General features: G+C 49.3%; 1 protein-coding gene across 2 annotated transcripts; it reads right to left on the bottom strand.

Moving 5' to 3' along the window:
- Window positions 1-31: 31 nt before the first annotated feature.
- On the bottom strand, window positions 32-10,729 carry klhl18 (kelch-like family member 18). 2 transcript variants are annotated; one of them, XM_061796998.1, is made up of 10 exons: window positions 10,167-10,712; window positions 9,292-9,422; window positions 9,057-9,197; window positions 8,797-8,995; window positions 4,663-4,823; window positions 4,462-4,598; window positions 4,162-4,384; window positions 3,983-4,087; window positions 1,146-1,257; window positions 32-1,076 (listed from the first exon to the last, which is right to left on the bottom strand). In XM_061796998.1, exons 1-10 carry the CDS (start codon window positions 10,473-10,475, stop codon window positions 690-692), a joined length of 1,905 nt encoding a protein of 634 aa, XP_061652982.1. In that variant the 5' UTR covers window positions 10,476-10,712; the 3' UTR covers window positions 32-689. The 2 variants fall into 2 exon arrangements, with proteins under 2 accessions (XP_061652982.1, XP_061652983.1); XM_061796999.1 differs by lacking the exon at window positions 1,146-1,257 and having other exon boundaries at window positions 803-1,076; window positions 10,167-10,729.
- Window positions 10,730-11,082: the final 353 nt, after the last annotated feature.

Genomic DNA, 11,082 nt, shown 5'->3' with positions numbered 1-11,082 from the left:
AGCAAAGAAATAAATCCAGTGTCACAACGTAGACGGTTTTAAGCAGAGTATATTTTACAAAGTGAATACAAATAAGGCAGTTTCCGTCTCGTCGTGTTGTACAACAACGTTAACCGGCATTTCTGGTGACGATTGTTGCGCGCTACTTTTCGAGATGCATTGTGGGATACAATACGGGCACTATACACTATAGAAGGCTACATACATACATATACATATATATATACTCACGACACAATCCAACACTACAAAATGGCCGACTATACTACACTATACAGGGCACTGTAGAGCAGACGCAGTGTCTTTTTTTGACACTCAGTGACGACCGCACATTCTGGAAGCGACTTTATTTCTTTTTCACTTGCAACGAGTTTGCTCCACTTTCACAATCTCTACACGTTGTTGATTTTTGGACTTATGATGACACGGGTATAATTCCGGTTGTTTCCAAAATAAAAGCCTTGTGAAATGACAACAAGGACGGTGCCACTTCCTGTCCCAAACCAGAGGAAGCGGCGAGCGACCGCGATCAAGGCGCCCGCCCGCCCGCCGCCGATCGGAGCGGCCGCGGCCGCAATACTGACCGTCGGCCACAGCGGCTAACGCTACGGTCGCCGGTGCGAGCGCGACGCCCGGCCTCCTCACCCGACAGCGGAACCGCCGGCTGCGACGGAATGTGACGGGCCTGTTTAGGTGGGCTGCAGGGGAACGCAGCCCACGCCCACCCCGCCCTCGTGGCAGGCCATGGGCGCCATGAAAGTCCAACGGGCCGTGTCGGGGTTGAACATCTCTACGGATCCCAGGTTGGTCTGCCCGTCGTAGCCGCCCACGGCGTACAGGCGGCCCGACGCCGCCACCAAGGACACTCTGCTGCGGCGTGTGTTCATGGCCACCAGGTGGCTCCACTGACCAGACGCCGCGCCGAAGACCTCGGCGCCGCTCAGGAACCCGGAACCGTCGTAGCCGCCCACGGCGTACAGGTGGCTGCCCAAAGACGCCGCCCCGTGACGACAACGCTTGTTCGACATCGACGACGACGTATGCCAACGGTTCGTGTGATGGTTGTAATACTCCACCTATAGGATGCACGTACACAAAACCGATGATAATGAAGATTGTAACCATGAAGATGAAGATTGACTGACCGTGTTGAAGATCTGTAAGCCGTCATGGCCTCCGGACACAAAGATGCGGCCGTCAAAGACAGTGACGCCGGCAGCGCTGCGACTGGCGCTCATCTCTGTCACCACAGACCACCTACAACACACAGGGAGTATGTGTGTGTGTGTGTGTGTGTGCGTTTCCCCTGGATCGGCGCCTTACTGTGCTTGTGCTGAACCTGAGACTGATGCCATGGTCAGCAGGGGTGGGCGATATGGGCAAAAAATAAAACTCTTCCACCCCCCCCCCCCCCCCCCCCCCCCCAAATTTTTTTTTTTTATAAATACATTTAAAAAAATTTAAGTTTCAATCTCCACTTACTTTCGAGGGCAGAACAAAAGCTCTAGTTTATTTCATACATCTACTGCAAAACATTGCACAAGAATATTGTATGGCAATATTTAACAATGACTAACCAAGTTACGTCCAGACTCCATACAGGAGAATTTGCCAAATCTGGTTTGTGCAATAGTATTTTAGTTAAGATTTAGGAACAAAACCAAACAATATCAATTGCGATGACATCCAAATGTCAACGATTTTTCTTTTCTTTAGCGGTAGTCGTTCTTGTGGAATCGCAAAGTTTTATGTATTCCTCATACTCAGGGTTACTTTAGAAAGGTATTCCGATACAGTTACTACTTCCCGATGATGACACGTGACGTAATGACCGCAAAATATTTTTTTATTCTCGGTGACAAGTTCAGCAGCTGGTATTGGGAATAGTGTCTAAATAAGGAAAGCAGTGGGTGATCGGTGACAGAATAGTGAAATACAAGCCCAATTCCAAGGAAGTTGTGTTAAACAGAAATCAAAACAGAATACATTGATTTGCATATCATGTTCAACCTAGATTTATTGAATATACTACAAAGACAATACATTTCATGTTCAAATTGTTTTGAGCAAATAATCCTGAACTTGGAATTTGATGGCTGCAACACGTTCCAGACAAGGCTCATGTTGACCACGGTGTTACATCACATCACTTTTCTTTCAACAACATTCAATCAACGTTTGGGAACTGAGGACGCGAATTGTTGAAGCGTCGTAGGCGGAATTCTTTCCCATTCTTGCTCGATGTACAGCTTCAGCCGTTCCACAGTCCGGGGTCTCCGTTGTCGTATTTGACGCTTCATAATGCGCCACACATTTTCAATGGGAGACGGGTCTGGACTGCAGGCAGGCCAGTCTAGTAGTACCCGCACTCTTTTACTACCAAGCCACGCTGTTGTAACACGTGCACAATGTGCTTTGGCATTGTCTTGCTGAAATAAGCAGGGGCGTCCGTGAAAAAGACGTCGCTCGGATGGCAGCGTATGTTTCTCCAAAACCTGTATGTACCTTTCAGCATGAATGGTGCCTTCACAGATGTGTAAGTTACCCATGCCGTTGGCACTAACACAGCCCCATACCATCACAGATGCTGGCTTTTGAACTTTGCATCCATAACAGTCCGGATGGTTCTTTTCCTCTTTGGCCCGGAGGACACGACGTCCACAGTTTCCAAAAACTATTTGAAATGTGGACTCGTCGGACCGCAGAACACTTTTCCGCTTTGCGTCGGTCCATCTTAGATGAGCTCGGGCCCGGAGAAGCCGGCGGCGTTTCTGCGTGTTGTTGATAAATGGCTTTTGCTTTGCATAGTAGAGTTTCAAGTTGCACTTGCGGATGTAGCGCCGAACTGAATTTCCTGACATTGGTTTTCTGAAGTGATATCCTTGACACATTGATGTCGGTTTTTGATGCAGTGCCGCCTGAGGGATCGAAGGTCACGGGCATTCAATGTTGGTTTTCGGCCTTGCCGCTTCCTCCAGAGTCTCTGCACCTTTTGATGATATTATGGACCGTAGATGATGAAATCCCTCAATTCCTTGCAATTGTACGTTGAGGAACATTGTCCTTAAACTGCTTTGCTCCTTTTCTAGCCAATCATGGCACCCACCTAACCTCCCAATGAGCCTGTTCACCTGTGGGATGTTTGATGAGCATTCCTCAACTTTCTCACTCTTTTTCGCCACCCCTGCCAGCATTTTTGGAACGTGTCGCAGCTAAAAAATTCTAAGTTAATGATGATTTGCTAAAAACACTAAAGTTTCATTCAGTTTTAATATGAAATACCTTGTCTTTGTAGTGTATTCAATGAAATAGAGGTTGAACATGATTGGCAAATCATTGTATTCTGTTTTGATTTCGGTTTAACACAACGTCCCAACTTCATTGGGATTGTATTTACTTCCGGCGCAGCCATAGGGCTACGCTAGCTAGCTTGTCCATTAGCCTCACCAGCATCGGGGTGACTGAAAATGAATATACGAGCAAAACACCAGCGTCCATTCTCCGGTCTCTTCTTTTCACTTTGAAACTGGCCGCGTTTGGGAGGTCAGCACATACATCGAGTGACCTGTGTCATTTTCCTGTTGGCCAACAAAAAAGCGATAAAGTGCCATGCAAAAGTATTGACCCCCTTCTCAACTTCTTCTATTTGGCATCGTTTCCCTACTTTAAGATCATCAAAGAAATGTAAAGAAATATAACCCAAGGGAACTTAAAATGGGGGAAAAAAACCATGAACGCCTGGGAGGAGCAAAACCTTAAAGAGAGATTTGTGCTGCAAGATTGTCAATGGGAGTGCAGCCCAGTTAGAACAGGACCAAGAAGCAGCGGCGATCCTCCAACAAAACCCGAACTACGACAAGTCACAATCGAGACTAGGGCTCAAGGCCACCCGATGACCACGCCCACCAACAGGGGGACAATCGTACTCATTTCCAGCGATCGCCGATGACGGTGTCTGCGTGCCCGTGAGGGGTTTTTTCACCTGTCGGTGTGGGGCGAGTAGCGTTCGACGGAGTTAAGAGAAGATTTTCCGTCGTAGCCGCCGCACACGTAGATGTGGCCGTCGATCACCACCGTACCCATCGCGCTGCGGAACACCACAGCGATAATTGCGTGAGGGATTCCCATTTGATCAGTGAGTATCGATCATCGTGTATTGACCTGCGTTGGCTGTTCATACTGGACACTCTGGTCCAACTGTCTGTCTCGGGGTTGTAGACCTCAACGGTGCTGAGTCGCGATTGTCCGTCGTACCCTCCGATGGCATACAGAAGTCCGTTGACCACGGCCACGCCCACCCTGCTGCGGGCCGTCCTCATCGGTTGGCAGCGTTCCCAGAAGTTCCCCGCGGGATCGAACACCTCCACCACGTTCAAGGAGTCGCCTGCGGGAGAAGGCCGGGTTAGTCCCAGGACCCATCGGACCGCTCTACGGCCTGTCGGAGCCCTGCCCCCGTCGCACCGGAGCTGTTGAGTCCTCCCACGGCGTAGATGAGCGCCATGATGGACGTGCAGCACCTCTGACGCGTCTTGAAGGCGGGCAGGTGAGGACGACGCTCCAACATCAGGTGGAAGTCTTTGGCCTCGTCCAGGAGGTCTCTAGGGGCCAAAGGAAGGAAGTCAACAATCTGGCGCTTCTTTGCGTGATGCAAACAGGTCTGACCTGCATTTAAGGCAGCAGCGCACGAGTTCTTCCTGCTGGACTCGTTCCGTCAGGAACTGAGGACGACAGAGCGGCAGTCGGATCTTTGACAGCAGCTCCGGCAGCCGAGATTCTCGTTTGACACGATCGTGATGGATCCAAGACAGCACCGCCTCAAACACCTGCGCGGGACGAGGACGTGGACGCACAGGTCGGACACGCCTTCAGTGGTACCGCACGTTACGTTGAACGCGTTTAAAGACACCGCGCAGAATACGTTGCAATACACGACAGGCCACGTGGCCGCGCATAGAACACACGAACTCATTCGCCGCTGTGGACGTTTCTATTGGTCGACTGGCACTGACCGTTTACCGCCACGGTACTTTTCGAACGGTAGGCGTGGAAGAGGGCCTCGACCGTCTTGTCTGTGAAATGCCAGCTTCTACGTAACTGGTTTTTTGTCGTTGGATCATTCGAGGAGTGACAAAAACCCCCCAAATATTGGCGAAAAAGTCACCGTTCTGCTTGACACGTTTCCCTTTTCTTTCCCCCAAAAGCTTGTTTCCTTATCTTTGGTCAGAAACCGCCGTTTTTTTGGTGAAACCAACCCATATCCGGGGTCGGGTCGCGGGGGGGGCGGGGGGGGGGGGGGGAACAGCTCAAGCCAGGAAGCCCACACTTGCCACTTTGTCCAAATCTTCTGAGGCCAGCCGGGAGACACGAACGAGTCTCTGTCTCTGTTGGGACTCGTGGGCCCGTCGTCGCGATAGGCTCCGCTGTACGTACCGGTTTCCGCCTACTACTGTCTACGCTGAGCCACTTGTTTATGTACCACGCTGTTACCGCTGACTGTCACCTGTCAATCACTCTTCAGCTCACTAAAACCTGTAGAAAGGTTTTTGAGGTTATTAACTAGTCCATGAATTAGGGTCCAAAAGAGCATCAAATTCATTTCTGATGATTATTTTTTAAAGATGAAACTAGTGTTGCCGGCCGGCTGGCGTGAGCTGGGCCAGTCTGTCGGTGACTGACTCTCGGGCCCCTTCCCCCCCCCACCCCCCCCCCAGTCCGCCCCTGCCTCCATGACAGCAAAGAAACGACACTTTTAGACACGTATCGTTATCATCACCGTTCACGATAAGACGGGAGACAGATGGGGACACAATCAGAGAGGACGGCGGCATCAACTTGTCAAAACATAAACTATGAAGTGTTCAGTTCGTATTTGTCCGTTTTTTTGTGCCAGGAAGTGTCTCAGCGTTTCAATCGCCTCTTTGCATCGATTTCATCCTTGCGGTCCGCGAGTTGATTTGAATCTCCGAGTTAACGCTTTGCCTTCATTTCCCCCTCAATGACTCATCAGACTCACAGTCATCAAAGTTGTTGCAATCACCAAATAAAGCGGATTGTTCAACCCCTCGTGGTTGTTTTCAATTCACAAATTTCTGTCCTCAGAGTACTTCACGTTTCCTTATCAGAAAATGGGACCGTGTCAGGTGGTTCCAATGTTTGCTCGTATAATCTTTTTTTTTTTGCAGAAAGGAAGACCTGTATCCCTTTTATTCCGGAACACTTTTACTATGTCACAGACGAGTGGACTTTTGAAGCTGCCGCTGCGGTTTCTTTTTATTCTGATGGCTATTTCTTGAGAATTACAGTTGCTCAGTCAAACAGAACAAAGTTTTGAAAGGGGAGTGACAGAAAAACACAAAGGAGAGTGAAAAAGTAACTAAAGCAGTAGCTGTAAACAAGATCACAAAAGTAAAGCATGATATAACTCGTACAATGAGGCTTCACACGATCAGGATTTTTGGGGCCGATCAGCGAGTTTAAAAAGACGATAACCGATGACAAGATGGAGGAACGTGTCCTTGTTCATTTACTGTATATACTTAAAAATTATAGTTACAATAAATAATGTATCTTTGTTCCTCTATTTATAACAAATGAATGGTCTTCCAGTAGATGGCAGGAAGTCAATAGAGTCATTCATGTCTCCACTTTTTGTCACATTTTGGTTTGTTGCTGTGCCGTGAGATTTTTCAATTGACAATCAAATATGTTCCTTGGCTCCATAAAGGTTGGGAATCACTGCTCGAGTCAGATCGTGGATTCTAATCGGTCAGGTCAAACCGACATGAGAACGTGACAGAAATAATGGCTGCTAACTTGCTGTAATTCAACGACTTCAATCATTCGACAGAACGGCGGCATGTTTACGTCCAACCGTCAGTGCTAGCACTAGCTTGCTAGGCTACATAACATTTGAATGCCGTATCGTATTCAAAGTGCGTGAACGTACCTCAAGCGAGCCTTCAACGAACGTCCTCTCCTGTCCTGAGCACCGGTGACCTCCAACACACCTTTTTCCTCATTTTGTCCCCATAATACAAAGTCAGCTCGCTCCACTCTTGTCGTCGTCGCCACGGTAACGAGTGTATCCGGTCGCATTTGAGTTGACAAGGTAAAGCCCAATGATCGTAAAAAACGGGATGCCGTGATATCGGAATACAAGATTTTATCGCAGTAGTCTGACATAGTGCAAATTTGTCTTGTCGTCTGATCCGGGCGGGCATTACGTGTCGTCTGTTCCGCACCGCCGGCATGTTTGTTTTTTGTTTTTTAAATCACTATTGGCCGTCAGATATTTACAGGACGACGTCAGAAGGCATGCGACAAGGTTAACAATAAACTAGCTTTTGGATTCAAATATACTGTGCACCATGGCGACGCGGAGAAAATGTCTTTTACGGAGCCGATCCATGACGTCATTGATCGGATGGGCCAATGATGACATTAAAGCCGATCGGCCTAAAATGCTAATCATCGGCCGATACCAATAAGGCCGATAAATCGGCGTAAAGTCTAGTCATTAGTGCTATGCCCTCTAAGGGAAGGACAGGACAAAGTCGGTCAGGACTGGACAGGAGGGGAAGCACACAGGACAGGGGTCGTGAACCCGGCTGTACAACTGAAGTGTGCTGGGAGTGGGCATGTAAATTATAAATGTCCGTAGGACCAGAGTGGAAGTGAGGGGATACCCAAGAAATTGGCATAGTTATAAATGATTTGGGGGTGAGAAGCACAGTCATCCAGGAGGGGCTCAGAGTCAAGCCGCCGCTCCTCCGCATTGGAACCAGAGGAACCAGATGAGGTGGCTCGGCATCTGATAAGACGCCTCCCCGGCGAGGCGTTCCGGGCACGTCCCCCCGGAAGAGCTGGACGAGAGGCTGCTAAAGCTACTGCACCCGCGACTCCACCTCGGCCCCGCACCCGGCGAGTCAGTCCCAGGGGTGTGTGTCTGCACACACATGCAAGTGAATTGACACCATTTCGCATGCAGAATGACCGTTAGAAGTCGCCTGTCATCGCTCTGCCTGCGCTGCGGCGGCTGAGAACCCCACCCCGCCCAATCCGTTACAAACAGAATCGTTAACCTCGTTAAGGCCAACCTCGACGCCCTCACTGGAAACGAATCCGACTCACGTACAGGACGGAACAGCCCTCATTAGGGAGTTTATCGGCCCGTGCTTCCGGAGCACCCTCCGCAGCATCCCCCGAGGGGCGCGGTCGAACGCCTCAAGTTACAGCCACCCTCGAGGACCCTGCCGAGGGTGTTACAAATACTGCATCTGTGTCAATTGTTACTTTGTTTTAAGTTGAGAACACGCGTTTTACAGTGCGGAGTGAGACTCAGCGACAGTGTGCACAATTGCCGCTGACGGTGGGAATGTAAACCTTGCGACGTGTAAGGCCAGACTTGGGTGCTGCCAGCGCTTCGCAACCTTACAAACGTTCAACTCAACGTGTAACTGTACAGGTCGTGTTTGCCATGAGAAGCAGGTAGCACAAATTCCGTGTCGGGCTTGTAAAATTCATCTGCCTTGCCAAGTCGGAGGTCCAACTTGAAGAAGAGCGGGTGATTCAAACATGGAGTGGGATGTGTACCCCGGCCCCGCTACCAACTGCACATTTGATCGTAAGCTCACTCAAAATGCTCTAAAACGGGGACGAGTTCAAAGAAACCACAGGAACCTTTGCGACACTACATACAGCATTTCAAGATGGGACTCAAAGAACCCATTCAAAGAAAGACAGTACACGTTTCTCGATACGACGTACAGGACGTGAGAGGCGAACGACGCGTCTGACCTGCTCTTCGGTTTTGACGTCGAGTTCGTCGCAAGCGACGAGCTCGAGCAGCTCGTCCGTCCTCAGGGTGAGAAACTCGTCCGACAAGGACACGTCCACAAAGTGCTGGTGCAGGAAGTTGTTGGCAGAATCATAAAGCGCGGTGCACATCATTGTCTCTGCGAACTGCCGCACTCCCAAACAGTTCTTTGGATGCAACCTGAAGAGCACGCGTGTCGGGTGATGTGTCAAAACCAAACAAAAAAGCGACGTGACGTCACCTGTCCTGCAGGAAGGAGCAGCAAGCGTCTTTCACGTTCTGCAGCTGCAGGAAGCTGGAACCGATCAGAAGAGACTGAACGTTCTGCTGGTCAATGGCGACGTGGCCGCTGTACGCAAAGTTGATCAGAGCCTCCAGAGCGCTAAACGCAATCACACAAACGTACATTAACACACCTTGCGAGTGATCTCACGCCGCTTTGTGCTGTAAAGCGCGGCCCGACCAGATCACAGTACCTGGGGTCCATTCCATGCATGAGGATCTCGTCCTGTTTACACTCCACCATGTCGTTGGTGAACATGGCGTGAAAGTACGGGATAGAGGCAGCCAACACGATGCGGTGGGCACTGAATTTGTGCTCGCCCGCCTGCATTCACCAAAGTCCATCATGTTGACATGAAGCACATTCTGGTCAGAGCTTCTCAAACTTCTGGGGTAAAGGAACTACGCATGTTGTCGCTGGGCAAGACTTAACCCACATTTCCTATGAATCAATCTGGGTGGATGTTTGGTTGTGGTTGGAGGGGCTGTAGGCGCAGAATGGCAGTTGCCCCACGGCAGTTGTTGCTACACTAGTAGCTTACGACCACCAGGGTGTAACTAAGGACTGAATGAATAATGTGTGCCTTAAATTGCTTGAAAAGCGCCATTCAAGTCAAATACACACATACATATATATATATATATATATATATATATAGTGGGGAACACCAATCTCCATATGAGGGTATGCACTTTACATTTTATATTCTTGAGAATTATTCTGCAGAACCCCCCCAACCCCCCCACCAAGAGTGTTCACACTTGTGTATTGTACAGAATTTAAACACACAATTGACAAGATCTTCATTTTTAAGTTCCTGTTGATCATGACGGACCTGTCACTGAATGTCAGCGGGTTAAAGGTCAGTCAGCCCTCGCGTCAATTGCCTATTTCAATGAGAACAACTCCTACGGACACCTTTTTTAACGAACAGTGTGACGTCCGCAAGCCATTGTTAATTCCACTTAGCATGAGCTCAGCACTAAATGCTAAGCGAGGCTATCTTGCGGCTAATCTGACGCTAGCTTCCGGTACGGTTTTGCTCGTTTCGCCAAACGCGGTGGTTACCTTGAGCGTGACGTCACAGAGTTTCCCCTGCCGTCGTATTTCCTCCATGACGCCATAGCCTCTGGTCGGCAGGTCGTGCACCGAGAAGTGAACCAAATCTTCGAGCTCCTCGCAAACACCGTCTCCCATCGTCAGCGGCGCTTGCTGCGAACATTGAGCCCTCCGAGCCGCCGTAGCGCTTGAAAGCCAAAGCCGCCTCCGCTTCCGCTTCGGAACAAGAGCACCAAGTCTACGGTGGTCCGCGAAACTGAATCCAAATTGAATTGAAAAACCAAAAGAACAGAAAACTGGAAGTTGACTGAGGCCCATTTGTGCTTCGGCTTCTGCGACATTCAAAATAAACCAGGCTAAAGCAATTGGGTTCTTGTTCTAACAACATTTGGGACCAACATCCGTCGATCCGGTTTGCAGAACACTTGTAGAGTTGCTGGCGAAGGGGAGTCTTGTCTCATCTGACCGGGTTACAAGTCAGACACAGCGGACGTGTGTCACGACACACGGAGACCAAAGTTTCCGTTTGGCTGCCAGGTCAGCATTGCAAATAGGAACCTGTTGGCAGTTGCCTTACCTGCATCAATAAAGCTGAAATGGAAAATGTTGAAAACAAATATATATATATATATATATATATATATATTAGACCGGTCGGCATTCAATGGCTGCAATACACGTATAGACAAACAACAGACGGATCGCCATACAACGTCAAGGCGCAACAAGAAACAACTATTGTCTCCCATTCGCACCTATGTACAATTTGCTGTTATTCGAAGTAAGGTCCCTTTTCAACACGATCCTACAATGACCACCAGATGGCAGTAGTGTCGTCCATCCAGCCATCTTTTTTTCGAAACAGCTTATCCTCACTTGGGCGGCAGGGGCAAAAATGAACTGCCAGCGTTTTGGACATTTTCTT

Source organism: Phyllopteryx taeniolatus, chromosome 14 (genome assembly GCF_024500385.1).
Source record: "Phyllopteryx taeniolatus isolate TA_2022b chromosome 14, UOR_Ptae_1.2, whole genome shotgun sequence".
NCBI classification, from domain to species: Eukaryota; Metazoa; Chordata; class Actinopteri; order Syngnathiformes; family Syngnathidae; genus Phyllopteryx; species Phyllopteryx taeniolatus.
Note: the sequence above shows the minus strand (reverse complement) of the source record. Positions and strands in the feature narration are given on the sequence as shown.